The following is a 26043-nucleotide window of genomic DNA, read 5'->3' on the forward strand; positions in this document are numbered from 1 at the left end:
TCTCTGATAGATGCATAGTTAAGACTTCTCTGTCCCACTTTTGCACATATCTTGTTTGAACACGGCCAGCTACAATTGCACAAAATAAAAAGGATGCATTGCTCCCCACTGGTAATTCCTCTTGTGTCTGCCCAGGAAGTCAGCCCCTCCTGCAGCCTCGATACCACGCTGACAACCGATACTTTTCTACCGCCTTCACCGTTGAGATTACCGGCTTTGTCGTCGCGTCTGTTCCATTTAATATTTTAAATATTTTCCAATTAATGTACTCCGATTTACTCTAAGCTTGAGAGCACCACCTGAATCCTCCCTTACATCACAGAGAACCTTCCATAACCTTATAGATTTTTAAGACCAAAAAGGATTGTTATGATCATCAAAGCCATTCAGCTGCAAAACAGCCTGTGGAATCCGACCAATCTTTCTCTGTGCTGCAAGAGAAAACCATCAATCTGCCTCCAAATAAATGCAGCAGTACAAGAAGCAATCCTGATGCAATGCATTTGGCAATAACATTTAGAAATACTTCTATTAGTTTATATAAAATCATACAATTTACCAAGAGACAAATAAAACTAGAAATCAATAAAGCTCTCTACTTTTATGCATTTCTCCTCCTCACTTTGCTGGTTAAAACAAGAAACTCTGTTTTTTCATTAAGAAAACATTTAACAGAGCTGTGACTACCTGCAAGCAATAAGCCTCCTGCTCTTCTGATTTCATTCACAAGCTGTGTTTCATTACCAGCAGTAAGCCAAAAATGAGTAATTTGCTCCGACAATTAATGTGAATTCACTGTGGTTTTGCTGCCCCTTTGGCATCCCCTCCTAAACTACTTTTTTTACAGGCTCCTTGCACTAATTTGTTTTATTATACTTTAAAAGGCCAGCTGAGAGCAGCTGAGCCTTTTCCCAGTCCCAGTTCCACTCCCCAGCCCCAAAACTGCTGGGGGCACGTTGTGAAGCATCAGTTAAGTGCAATAGCCCGAGAGGTCTGAGAGGGAAAGCGTTTCTTGCTTAGTTAATTTGATCAGAGCTGCAACCCTTTACTGAATCACTTAAGGGAACCATTTAATATCAAACTCGTGTCATTACCCCCCAGATACGGGTCTGAACCCCGCTCTCACAGATTTACGGGGTCCCGCTGCCGTTAGGGCTCCGCTGAGCCCCTTGGAGCAGCTCGGGGCTGGTGCTGGGATACCGGAGGGCTGGGTGGATCACCTGGGGGCTGCTCCTGGGCCACTCCTTGTGTGGTTCCCCCGCACTCCACTGATGCCCCCGCCCATGCGGGTGGCCTGCGGGCCTGGCACCGCCTGGAGCTGCGGCTCGCTCAGCGCCCGTTACCCACTCAGGACCGGGCTCAGCCGGCACGGAGCAGCCCCCTGCTCGGAAACACCTCCCCGAAAGGCTCAGCAGCCCCGCCGCGTCCCGCCGGGACGGCCCCGAGAAGAGAGAACAGCAGGGCCGGGGGCGTCGCGGCCCCTCAGCCCCGGGAGCCGCAGCCTGGTGGCCCCGGGCGGCTCCGGGACCCCCTGAGGGAGCCGGGACTCCGGCCCGCCCTGAGGGACGGGGGAGGCTCCCGCGCAGCCCTGAGGGATGGGGGCTCCGGGACCCCCCGGGGGGAGGCTGCGGGACCCCCCTGAGGGTCGGGGGGTGCCCGGGCCGCCCCGAGGGGGCTCCGCGAGGGCCGAGGCAGGTCCGAGCTACCCTGAGGGAAGGCGGGGAGCTGCGGGGGGTCCGGCGGGGCAGAGCGCGGTGGGAGCAGCAGGTGAACGCCGCCCGGCTGCCGGGGCGCGGGTCAGCGAGCGGGGCCGGGCCGGGCCGAGCCGAGCCGGGCGAAACCTTGGCATCCCCCTCCCCGTCCTCCTCACCTCCTCCCCTTGGCCGAACTGCAGCCCCAGGGCCACGAAGTGCTCCACCCGGATGAAGCCGTCCGCATCCTCGTCGCACACGTCGAAAACCTCCTTGAGCTTCCGCAGGAACGGCAGCAGGCTCGGCGGCTCCATCGCGGGCATCACCTCAGCCGGAGGCCGGCAGCAGCCATGGTCGCCCTCCCCTGCAGCCGGTGCGGGAGGGACGGCGGGCAGGGGCCGGGGGTGGGCTGGAGGAGAGCCGGGGGAGGGCGAGAGCCGCGGGCGGAGGGAAGGAGGGAGCGAGGGAAGGAGAACAAAGGGGCGGCGCGGCGAGGGCGGCGGCGGCTGGCGAGGGGCGGCGGTGCCGGCAGGGGGCGCCGCCGGGAGCGAGCGGCGGGGGCGCGCGGCGCCCTGAGGGGACGGGCAGGGGGAAAACGGGAGGGAAACGTGACGGGACCGGGGCGGGCAGGGCTGAGGGGGGCTGAGCGCGGGCTCCTCCAGGCCTGGCGTCCCCTCGGCTCCTTTCCCGGTTGCCACAGACACGGTCCCTTCCTCCCCAGAGCCCCAAATAAAACTGCGGTCGCTCCTGAGGAAATTCCCGGCCACCTGCTGTGGTGAGGCCCAGGCTAAAGGCAGAAAAGCGGAGTGGAAAGAGTTGGAGGGCGGTAAAGGAAAAGGAGGGCAAGCAGAGCCGCTGCACTCGGGCTGGCAGAAGCACTTCTCCCCGCCTGTGGCTTAGGGCATTAGCTCAGCCGACGAGACATGGCTGGGAAGGAAGGGATGCCCCTGCCTTTGCAGGGTTCTTCATAAAAGCTTTCTGCAACTGCTGTGCTGGGTTTTAGTTTGACCTCTCTGCTCTGCCCATTTTCTTTCTTAGAGGTTTTTGGACTGCTTTTTAAGCCCATGGCCATGAGCTGCCAGGGAGAAGACCAAGCTGGGTTCTGGTTCCTGTAGCGTGCCTCTGACCAGGAAGGTCAGGGAGGATGGCTCGTGGAGGATGTGACACTGGCTGTACCCAGCTCGCGTACATACTGCCTCTGCTAGGACTTCTTTCCTCCCTGCTTACTAAAGCACAGGTGACTGTCCAACACCGACTGACATTCTGTAGGTAATGGATAAAGCTATCCATCTAAAATGACCATGAAAGTGCAGCAGGTTTTGAGCTGAGGCAGTGTCCACCTGTCTTCTTTCAGTAGGAGAGGTTCTTATGCCCCTCAGCAACCCTGTAAATCCCATAATTAGAGCAAGCTAGTCAAATTCATCTTTTTCGGTATCAGTAGGAGTGTTCTCCCTAGGAAGTTTTCTTTCTTTGAGCATATATCCCTCATCCCTGCTATGTGTGCAAATTCAGTGTTCAGGAAGAGGCTGACTTGACAGCTCTGTAGGCTGTAAGTCAGCTGTCAATCAACAGCACAGTGATAGCACACACTGAACAGGCAGCATAGCTCTGCACATAACCAGCCTCTGAGTTGGTTCCAGAGCCCCTGCCACCTTCCTTTAGTTTTACAATAAATACATAAGATTTATCCAGTTCCCTTACTGATGTACAAGAGGGTCTTTCCAGACCAGAAAAAAACTCAAAGCGCAGAGATCAGATAAGATTCCTGAGCAGCAAAGAATTCATGAAGAGATGTGAAGATGCAGGCAACCTGAAAGAGAAAAGGGAAGCAAAACATTTGATCTGCAAACTTCTCTGAAGCTGTCTAGTTAGAGCAGGATTCCTAGATGTGGGGACATTTAGCTTTTATCTCAGCACAGGCGAACTCACCTTCAGGTGACATAGGAATTGAGCTTAGCACACCCCTCAGGGGCACCTGTTTGGAGTATTCAAAAATCTATGAGCTGGTACCCTTCAGAGCTGTGGAAAGCATGCTTATATGGTATCAGCTACTGTTAGTCTAACTGCTCTGAAGTGGCGTTCAGCCCTTTCAAAGCTTCAATGCACATCTGTGTCATTGTCCCAAACTGTTTGCTCAGATTTTCTCAGTGTCTCCTTGCACCATCTGACATGGTTCTTTGTCTGCAGGTGGGCACTTGTACAGTCCCAGACAGGGAAGTGGAGCCACAAAATATTATGGAAAACAAACAAACAAACAACGCAATGGACTTCCGTATTTGCCATGATCAGATGAGAAATTCCTGCACCTCAGATTAGTCTGTCTTGTGAAATCCAGTTAATTCCTACTGGCTTTATCTTCTGCTGGAGGAAAAAAGAACTTGGTCCAGACGTGCAAGTAAGTAAAAAAATATAGATTTAGACCAAATCTATCAGTAGCATGTGTTATTCTAGTATTAATTTCTAAGGAAAAGGCAGGAACATGAGGGGGGAAGCTCCAGGTATAGGTAGTAGACACTATATTTGGGAAGTTAGTATAGAAGTCTGAGAACTGCCACACAGCTTGAGTGCCAGATAGAACTGAAATCAAGCTGATATGACAGCTAAAGAGACAGCTAAGTATTCTGAGCAAAGATCTGACAACTGGGAAATGATCTGATGATACTGAATACAGAAGAACTGCGATGTGAGATCCTATCAATAAAGGCCCAGGATCTGAAAGCTGGGGGTGCCCCGTGCAGGCTAAGTTTGGGACACTGAGCTGAACATGTGCCACACACACTTGATGGACAACTGCACTGGCAAAGTACATGGGAGAGGTCAATTTTTACTGCCAGAGGATGTAGCTGGCATTACTCCTTAATGATCTCTGCTTTTCCAGTTCTCAGTAGAATATGCATGCTAGTACCACTAGGCTATTTTTCCTTAATGGTATATCAAAATCGCTGTTTAATCAGAGACATTTGGCAGCTTCTTCATTTGCGTTTTATACTATGTGGAGTAAGTATTTTATGTTGTGAATCTGATTTTCTAAACTTGAAATAAGACTAGTGGTGGTGCTACCATGTTTGCCTGTTAAGAATAAAGAGTTCAGGAGGAAACATTTCATTGAATACCACAGGCCATGGATGCCATTCGCAAGATTTCTTTACAGTCAGCTGCTCATCCATCAATGTCACTTCCATTTATTTGGTGAATTGTAATCTGGTGTCAGAAACAGCGTGTAAGGGCTGCATTACCCAGGGCTGATGACCTTATCTACAGTTCTGGTTGCATTCCAGCAAACAGAAGCAACATCTTGAGAACTAACCTCTCAGAACAGTTTCATAGTATAAATTCTCTCCATATTATATATAACATCACTCAACTAAATATTGTCTTACTGTATTTTGAATCAAATGCTGTTTTCCATCAACAACTGTAGCTCTGATTAGCAACATAACAGATGTGCTCTGGTAAGTAAAATGACAAAATATTACAAATTCTGTAGAAATCTTTCAATTAGCAAGGATCTTCCTTTGAAAATTTCTAGTTCCTAAAGGCTTTCACCTTGTAAAATTTTATTTAGTGGTTTGTTTTTATATAGCGTGAACAGTATTGCTTGATTTCAACAGTACTCTTACCAGATCATGAATTAGGCATATGCATAACTCTCTGCTAGATGAACCTAGCTAGACAGCTGACTGCAGTTATCTAAGCAAACACAGCAATGCCTTCTTTATTTCTTCTTATAACACACATACTACCTTCAGAGACATTGATGAAAAAGTTTCCAAATTAGGCAGGGAATACACCAAACTGAAAAAGAAGAACATGCTTAAATACAAATGACAATGTAAAATTGTATGTTCTGGTTAAAGCAGGCTAATCTAGCTGCTCGTTGCAACTACAAAACCTCACTGTAAATGGGGGCTATACCCACAAACACCAAAATATCTGTTCTATTGAAGCTACTACAAAAGTTAATCTTCTGTACTGGTTCACATACAACCATTTCCACTATGAATTCATAGGATCAAACGCACATTTCCAAGTGCTAATCAGGTTCTCCCAGGGATGGCACCAACTTGTTCCCATGGTATTTGAAGGGCTGCTTACTCCACCAAGTGGTCAGCCATTTCACTGCACTTTTGTCACCAGCCAAGAGAATCCAGTTTTGCTGGCCACCTCGTACACGGGAGCAAGGTGAAAACAGATGAATAAATAGTATAGGATGAAGCGAGCTATTTTCCTTTCCCAGTAAGTCCTACGATCCTCCAAATGCCTTGGGACCAAGTGCTTTAGCTCCTGGTACATTACAGGAGCCTCCATGCTGCCTTCTTTCAGGGAGAAGAGAGCACCCATCAGCTTTCCTCTGAAGAGCTCTAAGCAGTTGGGAAGGCTTATGTTTCCCTCACATTAAAACATGTGATGGCATCTAGCAGCCTCCAGGAAGCACTAAGGGTGCTAGAAAGCATCTGGCAGCTACCAGGCCTCTAGGTCATTTCTGGCCCTCTGTTCTTCAGGCAGAGATCTCCAGTCTTCACAGGAGATCCTGGATACAACAAAACGTTTAAGATACCTAATTGTTCTGTAGACCTGAGAACTTGTGAGGGGACCAGCAATGGTTCTGGATAAGACAACCATGTAAAAAGGTAACCTAGTGTAGTAGCCACAGTCATTTTCAACTCCTACCCCAAAAAGACCTGCCAAGAGACACACAAACATTCCTCTCTGGCTCTAACAACCAAACAACAACAGAGCTCAGACTCTTGAAGGGAAAGACCATTGTCTTACAGAAGTGACCTCTAAACATCTGCACACACCCTCAATTTATTAAAATAAAGACTGCTATTTTGCAAATCATCTAGCAGCTGCTCTTGCCTGAGGGCACACCAACCAGTATATTTTCCTTAGGCTCACTCGCCCACAGTACACAGTATGTGAACTGTTCTGTAAGCTGATCCTTACTGCTTCAAATAATTTTTTTTAAGTTTTGTTTACTTTGCCCTGAGATGGACTACACAACATCTGAATAGGTATGCTCCATCTGTGATTTTATTCTAGCTGACTACAAGGAGTGCAATTCCTGTATTTTGCTGCATTTAGCAGCAAGATCTGGGACAGAGTAATAAAATTAGAACATGCTATACCACGCTAAAGCCAAACAGTGATTACTTGTTGTGTCTCAAAACAGACTGTGTGAGCTGAGTCCAAGTCAGCTGACTAATAGGAGCTAAAGGACAGAACAAAAATATTTATGCATGAGAATGTAGGTGCAGCATCACTACCGCTGTGACCATCAACAGATCAAATTGGCTGGGGGGTTAATGGTGATCAGCATAGTCTGACTGTTCCAATGACAGTATGTCCTATGACATTCTATGCCCAAGGGAGAGGAATAAGATTAGACCTATTGCACTTACTAAAAATGTGTTTTAAAAAGGTCTGTATTTGCATTGTTAAAGTTCTCATGACACAGTTCAAGCAGAGAACAAGAAGGAAAACAATTATTAGGTGCCAATACTCCAGCTGCTGGGCGATTGCACGTGTTTACATAGCATTATGCCTCAGCCCTTGCTAAGCCAATGCTATCAGACTTTTCATGACAGTTTCAGTTGCTGGAGTAACTGGCAGGTTGCTATTTATTTAGGATTCTGACAGCTGGAACAAGCTGTTGTGCCTTCTAGCAGACACTGATAAAGAACGCTCACTTTGTGTTCCTTAGCAGAAGTCAAATATGTCTGATCAAGTCTCTGCTTGACAGTATACTGTGTAAAAAATATTGTTTCACAAGAGAAGAGGTCTCTGAAAGACTTAAAAAAAAGATATCTAGAAAATGCAGTAAAGATATTGGTTCTAATTTGTATAGCCTTTTTAAAAAAACTATTACCTTTCAGAATTATGCTATTACTGTTCTAGTGACATTCTGCTTTTCACTCTCTAGCCTATGCTCAAAAGCTTGTAGGAGGGTTCAGTTCATTAGGACTCTCTTCTGTACAAGATGGTATTAACAGGGTCTGAATTGAATTCCAGCGGGAATTTTTGCTGGATGTGCTTTAGATGTTAAAGCCAAGGAAAAAAACTTGAGTCATTAAAAGAGAATGAAAACGACAAATGGCCAGATGAAAGAGGTCAAATCCTCCTCTAGAGGGGGGTGGTGGAAGCCTGAGGAATTTTGGATCCTAACTCAGGCGTCTCATCTCACTGAGATGATGGACTGTAGACCCTCTTATGCAGGTCTTCTATCCTGGCCATCTTCGTGTCTTCAGCTTCTAATCCAGCCAGGTGGCTCAAGCAGAGACCTGAGGACAAAGGAAGGAACATTCCACAGCCTCATGAAAAAGGCTTGCTCTTTGAAAGGAACAAACAACTAATCCATCAGGATGCAAATCAGTTTTAGTCTTGGTCTGTGAACAGACAAGAGAACATTTGGGGTAGGGCAGCTTTTTTACAAAAGCACAAAATCCTTCCAAGACAAAGGCAAAGGCTTATTGCTAGTTGTTTATGACAGAGGAGTTCCTCCTGGAAGAGTCATTACAAACAGTACTAAGGCAGCAAATCACATCTTTCTAATTCAAAAGAAACAACTTATTCAAGGAGAAATATGTCTTTTCATAAATGCTTTCACACATCATCAAGATCAGAGAAGCTATGTGTCCAAGGACGAGTTGTTCCTGCTGCAGCTTATTTGTTCTGGACTCACATTCTGCAGGAACACAGCGTTCAGCAGGAGGCCATACCAGCTGGCCGCCCCTTCCCTAGTGCTTCTGTTGGGTCACCATCCTGACCATTTTCAGTGCCATCTCTCCTTGATCAGACGGTACCTAGCATGGAAATGAGAGCACATGATAAGCAGCTGCTGTAAAGAAGCAGGGAGCGAGAATACATGCATGCTCAGTTTCCTTGCAGGTAGCCGTGCATCCTATCCCAATAGGTCTGTTATTTACCATGTGCCCAGCCTTAAGAATCCAGAAGAAAGCAAAGTTCTCATAGGCCTTGTGGAAAGCAGCTGTCTCAGTGGATTCTGGAGACACATAAAGTGCCTTCCACCTCTGTTGGCTGAACTGGTCCAAACTGGGCCATTTCAGTTTCCGGATCCATGCCTCCTGGCCTGTTAGAGACACGAGAATTAACAGAATGTTTCCATGCGCTCATATTCTAAAAACAATTTTGCTATGCCTAGAGCAATGACCAAGGCTGCAAACAATTCAGGACAAGCAGAAACAAACCAATGGAGAGAGAAGGGAAAAAGCAAACAGTGAAAACGTATGTGAAATGGAGTTATGGTGACTTTTTTTAGTTCACTGGAGGAAATCTTCCAGCTTCTAGGTACCAATCCACTGCTGGACTCCCTCCCAGTCCAGCTGTGGTCCCAGCAACAGCTGGATTTTTTCATAAGCCTTCATCTCTATGCTCAACACTAGCAATAGGCAGGTTTGGGTAGACAAGTGGAACACGCACCTCTTACAGGCTCTGCAGCCCTACCAATTCTGACACGTATTGCTCAAACACCTTGAATGTCCTGCCATGGAGGAGAATCAGTCCCCTCTTGGAAATCCAAAGAGACACTTGCCACATGGGTTACTGCTTCTTTGTTACAGTCACTCAGCAAGAAGAGCCTAAGAAAGACTCTCTGTTTTCAGATCCCTGCTAGAGAAGGTGGAAGTTGAGACAGCAAAAAGACCGATTCCAGGACACCAAGGGGGAAAAAGGCTTATCTTTAGCCTACCTCTGAGCTACTGGAAGAATTTACACATGAACTGCGGCTAAATTTTAGCTCAAAATATGATAAAATGAAGCACCACTAACTGCTAATCTGTTTTGACAGCCTAAATACTCTGTTTTCTGACATATTGATTGTTATGTTGTTCATGAAGGGCACGTGAATATCTAAGTGGGCAGAGAAAGAATAAAGCCATTCACAACACAAAAAGATGTTTATGCAGCCTGTAGCTGCAGATTATCTGCATCAATAGAAAAGGCGAATGGAAGAGAGCACGGGCAGCACAAGGCATTCCAGCAACACTTGGCCTGGCTCCCGCACTGCCACTTCATCAAGCCTGCATCTTGCAAGCAGCAAGGGACAAAGCCCTGCCAAAATGTGCAGGTGCCTAAAAACATTACTGAGCAGCAGGTGCGACCATGCTTCAACTGCACCCTCACGGACTAATTACCAACACCCTCATTGCATCTTATCTGGCACCATGTTCTCTGCTGCAGGCTGCTCAGTGAAGGCTGACCCGTGTTCTGCATCAATCTGTAGCAGGATATAGCCTTTGCTCCACAGGACAGGATTTTCAGGGCTGAGCAGGAGAGGAGAGGACAATCTCCAAATATTTATTAATCTATTTTCATTCTTCATTTATGAAAAACTGTACTTATATACACACATCTATCCAGAATAATTCAGTGGGTTATTAGCTACCTGCTTATGGGCTTCATTGAAACAAGAAAGTACTGATGTTGCATATCCATTTCCCAACACTATAATGGAAGTAAGGAAATTGCCTCTCTCACAGGGGCGTAAGCAAAACATAAGAGCTGCTCATTTATGACTGAAGTATTTAAGCACTGCAAGTTAGATAGGAGGTTTGCAGAAGACATCCAGGTATCAGTGTTACTTGTGATGACACGTTCTGTTCATCACCTGGTCTGTTCATGACCTCAGTCACAAAGTCCCTTACTTACCCATGGTGTCAACAATGAGATCCAGCTGCCCATTATAGACTGTAACATTGACGTTGGCTGCTAAAAGCTGATCAACAATGTCAATGACAGGTCTCATGAAGTCCTCAGCCATGTTCTCGAAGACTTTTGTGGACTGACCTGGTTAGAACCAGCAAGGAGACAAATTTTAACTGATGAATGATGACATCTCCAAGCTGGGACAGAAAAAACCGGCCAGGGGTCTCAAAACACAGTTCATAGCTGCATAAAATCCAGCCCTAGCACAAAGTATCAGCCTGTGATTTATCAGTCTGAGGAACTAAAGAGAACCAGAAAGCAGCCACACTCCCACTGGAGCTAACACAGTACTGTTGTTTCTGGCTCCTATTACACATATTACAGGGTGCTGGCATCATTCCTTTTTACTTTTCCTTCCTGTTTTTTTCCCTCTCTCCTCCATGCCATGCAGCAGTTCATGATACCATCCTTCTGGCAAAGAAAAACTGACAGAAATTCTTTCAGCAAGGCTGCGAGGACAAATACCAGATGCTGAGACATGGGAGATCATCTTTCACCCATGAACTCTTAGCTGCTTGGCTAAAGACAGATACAAGCAGCAGAACCAGAACCATATCTGCTATCACTGGTTTGCCCGTTACATTTTCATTTGTGAGAGTAAGTCCTCTTCTTAGGATGAAGGACAATGAAAATTTAATGTGACTGCTTACGACCATAAAATTTCCTCCTTTGGACTTTAATACAGTGGAAGGCAATAATATATTCATTAGATCCACACTAGAAGATAGAAAAGTACCTCCCCATTTCACACAGTCAGGAATAATTTTTAGCTTCTTTCTGATGGGTCCATTCATCAATTCATTTAGGCTGTTCTTATGCATATTTTTGACATGGCGTTGGTAAAGTCTAACTGGAAAAGAGAAAAAAATGCTTTGAGTAGTTGCACATTTAAGACAGCCATCCTGCACAGATGGCAATTTTCAGTGTTACAGTCACAGCCATCAAACTCTTCTAGTGAAAATGTACCACCATGAAGAACAATTTGTTTACTTTTAATATAACCCCCTGAATTCAACCCTTATTTAGGTCATGGGATAAAACAGGAAGAGCCCAACCATCCATTCCTGCTTTTGGCTAACACAGTACTTTTTCAGCTTCTGCTTTAGCCACTTGGCACAGTTTCTTCTCCTCAGCAGACCAGTTATTTTAGAGTTGTAATGCTTTACTCTAGGGAGTTGACTGTGCTGTTCACCTTCCCTGCTGAAGCCAAGAGCAAAAGAGCTTGAAAGAAACTCTGTACATGTGCTTATTTTCACACAGATGCATAAGCACCATGAAGCCAGAGAGTCTAATCAGAATGTTTACGTGAATGGGACATTTTTGTATCCTAGCTTGAAGACAAATGAAAGGCATTAACAGGAAGTAACTTAAAGGTCATAAAACTTGTGTTGCAATTATGCTACTTCCTTGGAGTAATCTGTGCAGAATGTGTAGGTGGAGATGTACTCTATAGAGGGGTTGCTCCGCATTCCTATTCATCCCTATTTATGCAAGAGCAATCAAGTTCTGCTCAGGAGAATATCCTTTGGATCTGCCAGTCCCATTTTAAGGACATGCTAAACTGATGCTGTTCCCACTATCGGAGTTGATGGTATGTGAATGCAACCAGAGCCTCAGAAGCTCAAGTACTTAAATACGACTTACTGAGATGAAGATTTTCTTGTTCATTTGCTTTCATTTCTGGAACTTCCTTAGTCATGATGTTATAAAAGTTCACATTGTCTGTGTTCTGAAAACACAAGATAGCTTTTGTAACAGTGTTACTGAAACATTTCTCAGATCTGAGGAACAGAATTCCTTCTGAAAAGAAGAGGTAAGGCCTAAATAAAGGACCCCGTAACCTGCCACTTGTCTACATATCAGGAAGTTATTTATGGAAAAACTTTGGTTCTACATTTGCTTTTAGAATGGTAGTTTTCTCAAGTCTCTGTTGTTCACGTGTGGTTTGTGCCAGAGATGCTACTTCTCTAAAAAAAGGTGTGAAGCTACAGAAAGCCCTACAGCCTGCAAATGACTGCAGATTCTCATAACTCATTACAGAGATAGTTACAAGTGATACTTTCAAATGCCCTGTTCTGCTAGTCCAATCTAGCCCAATGCTGAACTCTTGCTCAATATCCTCCCAACCTAAAACCCTTCAACATTCCAAATGCCTCCTCAAGACAGTGGTGATAGGTATCCATCATCCCTCTTTTGGAACTGCTGACACCTAGACAAGTCTGAGAATCATTAAATGACAGCTCTGATGCAGATAGTAGACTGACTACATCCAAAGGATAAGTGTGATCACTGTTGCCATTACAGAAGTTACTCAAGATTCTTGAAGCTCCCCTTTACTTAATTGTCAAATCTTAAAAGTTATGAGGCACAGGTTAGGAATGAACTCACAACAGCCACCCTACTGGAACTGAAATGCCTGCACCCTTACAGAGATATCAGAGCTGGAAGGGAAAGACAAACATCTTTGAACAGAAAGGCAAAATGGGAACCACAAGTTTCTACCAAGGAGTAAGAAGTGAAACCAACTATGTGCAAAGCACTGAGAAAGAAAGAGGGGGGGAAGCAGCTCAAGATTAGTCTTTCAATTTGAGGAAGCCATAATTTTACTTGTCCTAAAACTACAAATACAAGAAAGATTGAAATTTTGGAGCAACCCTTCAACAGAAAAAATGAGAACAAAATTTTACCTAGTTTTTAAGCTTGAACTTGTTAAGTAGTAAGATGCATTTACCCACAGTAACAGAATATAATTTGACGTTCCTTTCCATCTTATGCTCCTATTGTACTTTTTTAAATAGAAGATTTAAACTTGAAATGCGTGCCTTACTGGATGCAGTTTTCAACAGTCAAAACAAAGCTTTCAAGGAGACGTAGCTCATTCAAGTTGAACATGGCTTCTACAGAAATCAATGGGATTAGTGGCATGCTAAAAATTAGGCATCTATTTAAATGATGTGGCACGTCGACACCTTTATGCAATACTGCAAGCCCATGAGGATTGCTCTTCCCACTGCCTCTTATAATCACACAGCAGTGCACAGCGAACAAACAGCTCTTTTACACCAGCAGTATCATAAAACACATACTGGTGGAAGCGACTGGTCAGGGGTTGGGGGATGCACACCAAGACAGTGCTCATAGAAAGGAAAACCTGGCATTGGGCGCTCCCCCATGCACCAGCTATTTATTAATGCTGCTCAAAGATCTTACCTCTTCAATGACACCTTCAGCCTTGCTCCAGAGTTCAGTGGCCAGTCCATATTGATTTTTATTTATTGCATCCATTATTTCTTTAGCAACAGCAGTCACCTCTGCTAGACCGTGATCATCAAGGAGAGACTAGAAGAGAAATGCAGTAGGACAGCTTTAATTATAATTCCACATTAGGTTCTCATTAACAGTCTCCATGCATGAGAGATTTTATACTCATTAAGAGCTAACCTTAAAATCAACCTCCATTTATACTATATGGTAGTACAAGTTCTCAGAAGACCAAGAGTTTAAGGTACTTACGGTGCTATAAAGATAGGGCCCCCAAGACAGCACAGAATCTAAAGAAATAGAACAGATTTCAAACATCTACATTTTTGCCATATGATTTCCTTTACTTTTCCTTTATTGTAGCAAAAATGGTCATGACAAAAACAATACAGAGATAAGTTACTCAGTGAAGAATTACTGTTTGCTCACTTTAGTCTGAAGCTTACGTGCCACAGAGCAGGTTCTTTACAAATCTTGAGAACCACTAAGACTAATTCAATGCCATAAACATTAATTGGCGAAATTTATTTAAACAGACATGTCCTTACCAAAGCGTTTTCACCCCAGCACTGCAGCACATTGCTACAGCATGGGGAGAGAATGGACAAAGTCTAGGCATAGTCTAAACTGATCTACTTCCAAATATTACAGGGAAAAAAAAGTAGTAGAACATCTCTGTTTTCTAACATAATTTATAAGGTTCAAAGGATCAGATGATCCTTCTAAGACAGGTAGGAGTTGGCTTGATACTGTCCCATGTCACAGAGAATCTGTGGAGCCTACCCTTGCAAATCGTACTGAAGACCAAGAATCCTTTTCTTTTTTTGGCCTTCACCAGACACACACCCTATCTTCTCCAGGTCGTCAAGCACATCAGTTCCCTAGCACAAGGTCTCCTTGTGAAAACAGGGAGACAACTTCAGTTGCAACCTTGTGGATCATCTAGTGGCCACATTTTATGTGCAGTACTCTTATCAAAACACCACCGACACTGTAGAGATTTGTAAGGACATTTCACCACCACCTCACTAAAAATGCAAGTGTGCTTCTCACTGACTTTGCTCTCAGACTGTTCATGACTTAGATATATTCTAAAGATACATTCAATCACAGATCGCAATACTAAAGTATTTATTTTTAGTGATTTGATATACCAGACTCACTAGAGATCTAATTGCCTTAAGGCAGGGCTGGCATTTTTGACTAGATACCCATGAAATGATTTTAAACGTACCCAGAGGAGAAATCCATGAGTCTCCAAGAGCAGTCCCAACAAAATTGCACTTTATACTTCCTTTTTGAACAGCCTTAGTGATAAGAGGAAAAATAAAAACAAGCCTTCTTTTAATAAGAAATTCACGACTCTAGAACCAGTTTTCTTTATGTGAAAAACAATAATGGGTTATTGGCCTGACTTAGGCAAGAGGCACAGCGTATTCCAGGAAATACTAGTATTTGTAGAATACCACATTTTAAAGTGAAAAGTGAACTACGTCCCAACTACTTACCTCATGAAGCGCTAAGGCAATGCCAGCAGCCATTTTACCTCCGTAAGATTCAGAAAATATGTAGAATGGGATGGTCTGGAGAGAGAAACCACACAATGAACCCATTAGACAGAGGGCAGAATATACCCCCAACCCTCTTTCACATCCCACAGAACCCAGGAGCTGGCTTGTCACTTCTCACTATCCAACACTGGAGATTTTTGATTCTAAGTTGCAGATAAGATTTCCACAACCTACTGGTGTAATTATCAGGAGTTTTGAAGTGGGCACTTCAGTATTTTGGAACTAGGAATGGTCATGTTCCTACATGCTTCTCAGGTCACAATAGAAAACAACACACCCTTTTGATTACCTAGCTGGTGCCAAAGACAGAAATTCAAGGTACCAGTTATAAATTGTGAAAAATCAGAGGCAGTGGTTATACCTGCAGCGCCTCCCCCAGCTGCAGGCTACCTAGTAGCAGATGCTTCCTGTTCACCAATTCCTTTTGAGAGCTATTTAAAAATCAAATAAAAATAGGATTCTAGTCAATAATTCAAATCACTTACCTGGAATTCTGTTCTATGCGTGAAAAAATCTCTAAGAAAAACCATCATATCAGAGACTACTGTGGTAAGGTTTTTGGCAAACAAGCTGCAGTCATCCACATAACTGAATCCAGTGCCAACAGGATTATCCACAAACAAGATACTGGCTGCCTGCAACTGTACAAGCGGAAAGCAAGTTTCTATGAAATCTCAGTTCAGCTAACAGTCCAGCAGAGTGCCATTACTGTAAACTATGTTTTTAATGCACAGAAGTCTAACAGTCACCGTATCCCTGACCCTGAAAGAACCTGACGAAAAATTAGGTACAAGTCCAACACAGGGAATGGTACAGGTGGGACTTTTGTCTGTCAGATGTCAAATATTCTGTTGAATAGTGCCAATTTGTATAGTTACAAGTGTATACGTAAAAATCAATAGATCAGCACAGAGATAGATAGCACGGCTCAAAGCAGTACAGCTCATGAAGAGATACAACATGAAGTCTTTCCATTTCCCAGTCTGTAACAGGAAAGGCACCCAAAAATCCCAGTCATTCAAGGGCAGATCATCCATGTGATCTAGGGATCTCCAGAGTAGTTAAGGCTATTGGTTGACTCACAGCACAAATATGTTCTGTTGAATAAACCTTCATAGGCAGCTATAATTACACTACAGCTGGTTTCCCTTGAAGGTCATACTGGACTTGTAATTATGATCCCTCAGTTATACGTTGCCAGCCACCCAGAAAAGCCTTCATGAGTGTATGCAATGAAGCAACAATTGGAAATAACATCCTCTAGAATTTCCCTGCTCTCTGTTTCCTCAGACGTGCAATTCACAGATTCATGGAAGCCCAGCCATATTCCATCAAATCAAATTAACAGGACAATTCTTCAGTTCTTAACAAGGCTATTCATATAAGCCATTTTTATTAACCACACCATTTTAAGATTAAGTATCATAGTTCTATTTAATTTTAAATTAAAATTGTTCTGTGTGTGCTTTTGTCTAGCAATCTTTTGCCTACACAAGCAACAAACATTTTTCAATCAATTATTAGAAGCTGAACTCTCCACTATACCCAGGTTGTATTTCTTGGTTTCATTTCTTTGTCTAACGGACCAATCTCTTCAAAGTTCCCAAATCCGCAGCCTGAAGCTCCTGGACCTCCCTAAGGGGAAACAGCAAATGACAAGTAAATTAGAAGGCAGCATGGTAGAGACATGAGAGACAGGAGAACAAAAGCAACCCCCTAAGCACAACAATGTATCTCATGTTTAAAGAAGCGCCCTTTGCCCTACATGTTAACTTGCAAAGAAGGCTCTCTTCCTCATTGTCTTTCATTATGCGTACACAAGCTATTTCTGAACAGAGAAGCAATCACCCAGTTGTGAAAGCATCTAATAAGTTGCATGCTATGAGTGCTGTTTGAAAACCTTTCCCCTTATTCCCTTAATATCTAATGCAAAAAAATAGCTAAAAACAGAGGTTTGCAAGTCATTATTTTTTTCTCAGCATGTACATGCATTTCACTCTGAAAAAATAACACGGAAGGGAAAGGACCAAAAGTGATTATATTCACCATTAATTTCTGAAATGTAATACTGGAAGTGAATGTGGAACACACATCACTGACTTTTATCAATTGTGATTGAATGGGACCAATCTCTAAAACAATCACAGTCTCTCTGACTTGTTTCCATACAGCAATTATCCTACATCTCTGATTGTTTCGTCTACTCTCCCTCTGAACATCATTTAGGCTGTAAACTCCTCAGGAAAGGTGCTGTGACGCTTCTAAGTACTTGTCATGTCTGGCACAAAAAGCACTAACGTTGCTTGAAAGATAAGAACAGCTGCTATTTCTGCAGTTTAACTCGACGAGTAGTTGAGGGCACCGCACAACCGCGGAATGACATTTTCATTATTTCTTGCTAACCCGAACACTTCCTTCAGAAGGTGAAGTATTAGAATCAGACAGCTTTGAACACTATTTCTGTCGAGCTGTAAAGTACTTACCACATTGAACCAGGCACAGATGGAAAAAGTTCTTGTCTAAGTGTCTTTACCAAGCCTTACCTGAAGCCACATGATGAGAGGTAGCTCTGTGAAGTCCTTGGTTGGGTTGTTCGCGTAGTAGAGCCACCAGAACATGTGGGCTTTACTTCGGACTTGCACATATCCCCACAGCTCTTTGGGTTCTTGGGGTTGCTTCAGCACCACACCTTGGGGGTAAGACAAACAAACATTGAATAAAACAAACAAACAAACAGCTAAGTCCAAAAGCTTCAGCTGCAGGCATTCTACCACATTTGTTCCACAACATTACATTTCAATCTTGGGTGTGATAATTAGAGGCGCTTCCATTAAAGAAATTACTGTAAGAACCATACTTACACCCCCGTGGCTGATTTACCACCAGTGAATGCGGTTAGGCGTGCAATTAGGCGCTCGCTTCCCAGCGCCTGACAGCGCAGCTGCTGCGGGCACAGCACCGGGCAGCCGCTGGGACAGGACTGTCACAGAGCCACTGAGGGGCTGTGGGGGACAGGGACCCCCGGGGGCCACCTGGCCCAGCCCCTGCCTAGCAGGGTCACCTAGAGCACAGGATGGCATCCAGGCGTGTTTGGGTATCTCCAGACAAGGACACCCCACGACCTCTCTGGGCAGCCTGTTCCAGCGCTCCGTCACCCAAACCCTTTAGAGTTTTCCCTCCCGTGGCGATGAAACCTCCCGTGGCTCCCTTTACACCCGTCACCCCTTGTCCTGTCACTGGCCACCACCGAGAAGAGTTTGTCCCCGTCCTCTTTCCATGGTCCCTCAGGTGTTTGCAGAGATCGATTCGATCCCCTCCCAATCTCCTCCGCAGGCTGAACGTGCCCAGCTCGGTGTCCCCTCACAGGACCGAGGTCCCCTCCCCAACCCCCCCGTGCCCCGTACCTGCCGCCAGCGCCGCCAGCCCCAGCCCCAGCCCCAGCCCCAGCGCGGCCCCATGCCGCCGCGGCGCCATCCTCCCGCCGCTGTCACGCGGGCGGCTGCTGCACCGCCCCTCCGACCTCCTCTCCCCTCCCCTTCCTCCTCCCCTTCCTCCTCCTCCTCTTCCCGCCGCAACATGGCGGCGCCCGGCGGCAGCGGCCCGCTCCGCCTGCGGCTGCTGTTCGACCACCCGCCGCCGGGCAGCCCCGGCTGCGCGCTGTGCTGGCTGCTGCTCGAGCCCGGCCAGGCGCGGCTCGTCACCGACCTGGTCAGCATCATCCGCCACAGGTTCGGCTTCAGCCGCCGGGCCCGCCTCAGCCTCTTCCTGGAGGGGGCGCTGCTGCCGCCCACCGAGAGCGCCCGCCTGGTGCGGGACAACGACGCGCTGAGGTACGGGCGGGGAGGGAGGGCCGGGGGGGGCACGGAGCCTGCACGGGGGTCCCTGAGGGACCTGCTGGGGCCGCCGTCGCCCCCAGCATCTGCAGGGGTTATAACGGTACGGGGCCGGGCATCCCCGCCCCAGCGGCCTGCGGGGTGCCGTGAGGCACGCCTGACCCCGGTGTCTGTCTGCTTTTCGGCAGAGTGAAGCTGGAAGGGGTACTCGCGGATGGTGATGATGAAGAGGCGGATGATGACTTCTTCTATACACCAAACAACGGCAGAAAAAGGCATAAACGAAAGCAGAAAGAGGAGGGATTGTCTAGGAATGAAGATGACAGGCATAAAAAGGAAAAGAAGAAGAATAAACACAACCCTGAGTATTCCTCTTGTAGAGAAGAGACCTGTCTAGATATTTTGGACTCTCAAAAGAAACGCAAGAAGCGAAAAAGAAAGGAAGAAGTTAGTGGAAGTAGACTCACAGAAGGTAAGGAAGAGAGCCCTACTGACCGATCTAAAAAGCTTAAAAAAGCAGAGAGGGAGAAACAGTTGGCAACAAAAACAAAGGATGGAAAGCACACAAAGGTCGCTGCAGCAAAGGTGGCTTTAGAACAGGAAAATGACAGCTTTTCTTTAAATTCTGGTAAAAATAACACCAAAAAATTGACAACAGAGTCCAGGAAAAAGAGGGTGGGAACTTCAGATTCCTCCAGCACGTCATCTGACAGCGACAGCAGTGAATTAAATATAAAGCAAAATAAATCTTCCCATAAACCTGCAGTGGCAACACTTCCCAGAGACAAATCGCAAGCTGCTACAAACTCTGAGGTGAAAACTGCTATTTCTAATAAAGTGACTGTAAAATCTAAAGCTGAAAATTCCACTAAGACTGCAGTTAGTAAGACTGCTAAAAAATCACAGTCCTCTAGTGAGGATTCTGACTCAAGTACAGAGGATGAGAAAGTGGCACCAGCACAAGACAGTACCACAAAGGAAAAGTCATTGCCTAACAATGTAGCAGCTGTAAAAGCCAGTACCACCAGTGCTCCCAAAGCAAAGACTTCCTCTTCAGAATCTGACAGTTCAGATTCAGAAACACTTGTTATTAAAAAACCCACAGCAAATGCTGGAATGAGTAATTCCATAGTAAGAAACAGTACTAAACTGTTGCCAACCAGTATTCAAGGACCGGTCGCCAGCCCAGGTCGTGGAAGGGGGCGTGGAACAGGAGAGGATAACTTCTGGAGAGGACCTAGGGGCCGTGGGTTTCGTGGGATGATGAGGGGCCGAGGCCGTGGGAGAGGAGAAAACCCTGGCTTCTTCTATAACTACAGCAGTGAAGGCCAGAAACAGAGGCAGATAAATGAAGCTGTGACAAATACTTCTTTTCTTGTCCAGGTGAGTGACTTACGCAGTCATTGGTCACCTTTCTCTTGCAGATCTAACTATACAAAAAACGTATAGGGTGAGAGTAGTTCAGAAAAGCAGAAATAAATAAGTAGGATAAAGGTTGATGGATCGTAACTTAGTGATGGATCTTAACATAGCAAATCTGATGTTTACAGTATTTCTGTTTAGCAGCCTGAAGGCGTGTTTATGAAACAATACTTAAGAGATTGTATTGTCTATCTCAAAGCACACATACACGTACCTTACTATTCTCAGAGTTTCTTACAATTCCTACATCACAAACATTTTCTTCTCTTTTTATAAAAACAGTAATTAAATCAATGGGTCTATTGTTTGTTTCACAGAATGCCGTGGAGGTCCCCAAGAGAGACTATAGTGTATTACCTCTTCTAGCTGCCCCACCACAAGTGGGAGAAAGAATTGCCTTTAAGGTAAAGAACTTTTGAAATACTGAATATTACTGGGCTAAAATTGCTTCATTTGGGCCGCTCTAAGTTTTGCGTGATATGATACAAATGGTGTAGTCCTGACAACGAAAAGCTTACACTTTAGAATATGATCTCATATTGTTCAGGGACCGGTACTCTAAAAGTATAAGAATTAAGAATTCATAAATTAATTTTAATCTTGTTCTTTTTTCAAAACTTTTTTTTAAACTTCAACAAGTGGTTCAGAATGTAAAACTGCTTCCAAATGTTTGTAGGCTCTGAAAGCATTCACTCCTCTTGTTGTCCTTCTAACCTAATAGTTTCCCATACTATAGAAAATATTACAGTTTCTGTTCTTGGCCCTAAAAACTCTTTTCTGACTTACATTTTTACAAAGGTTTTGAGCGTACAAATAGAGCCAGGTAATTCTGGCCTGAAGCTAGATAGAGCTGCGAGGGAGGAGTTTGAGTATTTGCAGAGTGCTTGAATCATCTGCATCACCAGGCTTTTCCATTCTCTGGCGGCGCCAGCCCTCCCATCTCCCCAGATAACAGAGCATTACTACAGCATTACTGCTGTAATAAAACTCTCATATTCAAAGATCTGAAAGTTTTCTTGAGCTGGTATGTGCTGGCTAACCGTTGCAGATCATGGGATCGAGACGAGCAGTACTCACCAGTGGCATAAGGGCAAAATCTTGGCTCTTGTTAAAATCCTTCACAAAAAAGAATAAACAAAACCTGTTTTTTTCCTTTTTTTTTTCTTTTTAAGATTCCACATAGTGGTTGGACTTGATAATCCTAGGTCTCTTCCAACCTAAATGATTCTGTTATTCAGTATCTTAAATGCATTTCTTTAGACTCGCTACATTTATACAGCACAAGCACAGAAGTGTCTCCACTGTTGTTTCCATGTGAATTTCCATGTACACCTGTACAAAGATTCCCTTACTTGGCACACAATCAGTTCACAAATAACTGATCTTTCAGGCTTTGCCTACTCAAAGTTTCTCTCTATCCTGAGGATGGTTTTAAGGTTTATGTTTAAATATAAGAATGACATAAAGAAGCGTTACCCCTCTCCTATGTGCAAGGAAAGTCAGTGTTAAAATTCGATGTTATTTAAAAAAAAAAAGAATCCCTATGTTATTTCTCTCTATAGTGTTTCTAAAATATTATTGCCGTAAATAACAAATTATTATACTTCACCGCAAAATAAAAAAGTAAAGAAAAATGAAATCACTGGAGCTGATGAGACTGGATCCTTCTCCTTGATCTCATTTCACAGCCTGACCTGAACAGAAATCCTTTGGAGCAGTGAGTCCTGAAAGATTGCCTGGGACCATGATAGGTGTCAGGATCTAGGAGTAGGAGACTTGGTTCTTGCACCTCCCTCTTGCTGAAGAAGCCATATCTGGGTATAGGTGTCATCTTAAAGGATCATAAGAAGTTGTAACTTATTTGTGTTTCTTTCAACAGCGCTTGGAACTAACTGAAAATTACAGTCCTGAAATTTCAGACTATAAGGTATTGTTTTTCCTTCCCCCGCCACCCCCCAACTCACTGAAAAAAATATTATAGGTGAGGTAGGACTTAAATATTTTGAGGTTGTATAGTATTTTTCTTCTCACCTGGTTGAGTCTGCAGATGATTCCTTGTGCAGCAGTAAAAATAAAAACCTAAAACCCAAAGCTAGCTGAAAACTAGGTGAAGCTGTTATTAAATAAGTTATTAATGATCATTAGTATTTTAGAGATGACGGAAAAGCAGACCTTCAAGTAGAAAAATGTAGCTGTATTCAAGTATACTGCTCTATGAAGGCAAGATAAATTCTTGATATTGGTGTAAGTAACATTCAGTACCTACTTGAAATAACTTGGTTTCTTGGAAAGTACTGATTTAAACTACAAGGACAGTGACAATATCATGACTTTATTGATGCTTGTAACTGCAGATTGCTAAATTTTAATACCTCGCAGATTTTGTATGTAGAGATAGAAGCATATGTCTGTTAAATTTTTCTAATTGTGATCAAGTATCAGAATGGTTGTAATATGGGATGGTTATCCAGTGCTGAGATGTATCATATCAGATTCTTTTCTTGTTGCCTTATAAAGGAGGGGAAAATAATCAGTTGGAATGCTGATAAAAAACAGATCGAGCTTGAGATCCTATCGTCTTCAACAAGCCAACGTATGTACCCTGGGACACCTCATGTGCATCCCTTGAAAAATAACTAGTCTCAGGCACATTTCCTGTTCTATGAGCATTTCCAATTTCCTCCTGTTCTTTCTCAACCTTCCTCCCCCCTCCAAACTTCCTCTCCAAAAAGTCTATTTAAATCGAGAAGTTCTCATGCTTGCTAGTCTTGAAGAGCATGCTCATACATGCTTGCAAAATGAAATTTCTCCAGCCAGTAACTCATTTCCATTGCTGTTTCATTTCCTGAAAAAATAAAAAGATTATATGGAATTCCAGAGAACATTTTAGGTCCTAATGCTGTTATTTGTGAAGTCAGTGAAGCCACTGTCTCCACTGGATGTGAAACGGAGTCCATACAATGACAACGTGCACTTCAGAGACCCAGAAATATGTATGTGTGTGCTGCAGTTGACATTTGTACCAGCATTAATGAATCATTATCATATGAGCGTTTTTCTCAAATCTAGGCAGCACATTGTTGACAAACCTTTTTCATGCATAGTTTTACTAGATAATTACCTTAATTTTGTTGTGTAGAGTTCAGTTCTCCTTTAGAGTTTTGTTAGTTACAAACATTGCTGATATGGTATATGTTTGAAACTCAAAAGATGCTAAAGAGGGTTCATACCAAGTGGATTAATAATGTGAGGCGTGGGTACTGTGTTGTGGAAAAGCATAAGATAAATACAGAGTAATGTCACAGCTCAAGTGGTTCCCTGAACCTCTGGAGCCTCAATTATTGCAGCAGTTTAGACTAATCACTTAAAACTAACAAAACAAACCAAAACAAACAAAAAATGCACAGCTGTGCTTGACTAGCTGTCTAAACATGGTGAAAATGTAAACCTTTTGCTTTTTGTTCATAGCTAACTCAGAAGCTTTTTTTTTTTTTTTTTTAAAGCTGCTAAAGAGCCAGGGAAATTTGATCTGGTTTACCAGTCTGCAGATGGAGCTGAGCTGATAGAGTACGCTGTTCCTCATGATACAAAGGTATGTGCATATCTTGTGTGAAGTCTGCTGCATGGTTTTTGCGTAGGTGATGCACTTCCTGCTTTATGACACTGTTCATCTCAGTGAGATGCCTTTTATAATAATGCATCTGATTGAAAGCAAAAATATTTGATCCTTTCTAGCAAGAATCACAGAATGTGCGTGATTATAAGATGAGAACTTCATGCATGTGTTTTCAATTAACTAGATTCAAAACCAGTCATCAAACAGTGTAACCTTTTAGTTTTGGCTAACAAACAATATCATGACTAGATAGAGCATCAGTTCTTAAAAGGTTATTCCTTTGAGGTAGCCTGCCTGATGCACAAGTAAGAAAGACTGAGATTCACTAAGATCACCAAATCACAGGAAGAATCTATGATCTGTCATCAGTAGTGCTGCTGTTCAAGTCCAGACAAAGCATAATGTAGAACAAAACTGCATCTGCCTGTATACTTTGTACATGCTAACTATAGTCTGTATTTTGCTTTCAGATAACTGAAAGTTGGGATGCGCTGATAGAACCAAGACTGATTGTTGAGCCTCCAGTTAACGGATCAGGCATTGAAAATGGAGCAATCTAAGATGTGAATACATGTAAATAATTGTATGGACTTGTTTTGTGAAATACTGCCTTCAAGTTCTGAGGGCAGCAGATGCACTGGTGAATATTTTTAATAAATGGTTTCAAAATGAAATTGATGCCAAAAGAAAAAACACTTTTTCTTAGGATATGTTTTTTATGTAATACAAAAAATGCTTTGTTTATCATAGGAAATCTTTAATATAGATTTGATTTTTTAAATAGAATCTTAGTCACACTTTTCATATCCCACCACTGTGAGCTGTAAAACTGGAACGGTTTGATCAAAAATATAAAATATGACCTTGTACTGTCAGTAGCTCCATTTAAATGTCTTGTTTTGTGTAGAGCAGTATAACTGCCGTACAGTGGCAGCTTGCTGTAAGGATAATTAAAGACCAGCATTTAAAAATCAAATAGTATTGATATGCGTGACTCTTCCTGTATGGCTGCAGAGAGTGATACAAATGCCATGACCTTGCAGTTGTGTACAGGGTTCACTTGAATGTGTCAAGAAAAATGTACAGACTTTAAGCTTCTGTAATTTTGAAAGGCAGATAAATACTATTTGTAACTGAGAATTTTGTCTGGAACCAGTGGAGTATTACAGGAATCCTAGACAAAAATGTGTCCCTGTGTGTTAACCTGTGTACGCTCTGAAAACCTTTTTCAGCAAACCCTTTTGCCGTTTCAGTGCTGAAGTGTCTGTACTGACTTTTTTCTTTCCTTCCTAATCACGGAATGGGTCATCATGTGGTAGTGGTGCACTTACTGACATCTGTGCTAAATACCAGTGTTGAGTTAGGACCTTGTGCCCCTAAGGTATTGTACTTGCATCTTGGCAAATCTTAAAATTTAAGACTCTCCATGTCTCAGATAGTTGACTCTTAAGCAGAAGACATAAAAAACAAAACAAAAAACTGAAAAGCTGCATGTCATGGTTTAGCTAGTATATATTCTGACTAATGCATGATTACATTAAAATATTGCACACCTTTGTGTTATTCCTATTAAAATGTCTCCGCTGTGAGGAAACGCTTTTATAAGTAAAATTAACTTGTGTTGCAGTTCTCTTTAGTTGCTGTTGTTTTATGTTAAAAATCTGATTCTAAATGTGGATATACTTGCAAACCAGACAAAGGAAACACTTCTGATACTAGCGCAATCATGTGGAGACAGGATTAATTGAAAGATTATTTTTTAAGGAAGTTGTTAATTTTGAGTCCTTATAAAACTGCAAATATTAAATGCAAGTATTTCACAGCCTGTTAGAGCAGCACTTGCCTCTTGTTCCATTGCCTACCGTGTGTTTTGGCTATAAAGTAAAGATACAGCGTCCTGTGAGAAACAGATCATGATTGAAAAC

The 26043-nt window shown here is 43.5% G+C and overlaps 3 protein-coding genes and 1 long non-coding RNA gene across 5 annotated transcripts in view; 2 read left to right on the top strand and 2 right to left on the bottom strand.

Moving 5' to 3' along the window:
• Positions 1-2587, bottom strand: part of RAB11FIP4 (RAB11 family interacting protein 4) — a 118288-nt gene extending 115701 nt beyond the window's left edge. Inside the window, exon 1 of one of the 2 annotated variants that reach the window (XM_080561199.1) lies at positions 1871-2587. In XM_080561199.1, coding sequence (XP_080417325.1) covers positions 1871-2014 — 144 coding nt within the window. In that variant the 5' untranslated portion in view covers positions 2015-2587. The remainder of the gene's footprint in view (positions 1-1870) is intronic. The other variant, XM_080561200.1, reaches the window with a different exon arrangement.
• Positions 2587-8369, top strand: LOC308180108. Its single transcript, XR_013940749.1, has 2 exons — positions 2587-2928; positions 3879-8369. It is a non-coding gene; the product is annotated as an uncharacterized lncRNA (long non-coding RNA).
• SCPEP1 (serine carboxypeptidase 1) lies at positions 8159-18800 on the bottom strand. Its single transcript, XM_080561252.1, has 13 exons — positions 18652-18800; positions 17791-17936; positions 16793-16882; positions 15733-15888; positions 15185-15259; positions 14911-14983; positions 13929-13966; positions 13626-13754; positions 12060-12144; positions 11152-11265; positions 10359-10496; positions 8618-8781; positions 8159-8494 (listed from the first exon to the last, which is right to left on the bottom strand). Exons 1-13 carry the CDS (start codon positions 18719-18721, stop codon positions 8429-8431), a joined length of 1344 nt encoding a protein of 447 aa, XP_080417378.1. The 5' UTR covers positions 18722-18800; the 3' UTR covers positions 8159-8428.
• Positions 18687-25940, top strand: COIL (coilin). Its single transcript, XM_080561211.1, has 7 exons — positions 18687-19077; positions 19269-20463; positions 20820-20906; positions 22382-22429; positions 23020-23095; positions 24006-24094; positions 24589-25940. Exons 1-7 carry the CDS (start codon positions 18704-18706, stop codon positions 24676-24678), a joined length of 1959 nt encoding a protein of 652 aa, XP_080417337.1. The 5' UTR covers positions 18687-18703; the 3' UTR covers positions 24679-25940.
• Positions 25941-26043: the final 103 nt, after the last annotated feature.

This window comes from Anser brachyrhynchus (genome assembly GCF_964034855.1).
Source record: "Anser brachyrhynchus genome assembly, chromosome: 18".
NCBI classification, from domain to species: Eukaryota; Metazoa; Chordata; class Aves; order Anseriformes; family Anatidae; genus Anser; species Anser brachyrhynchus.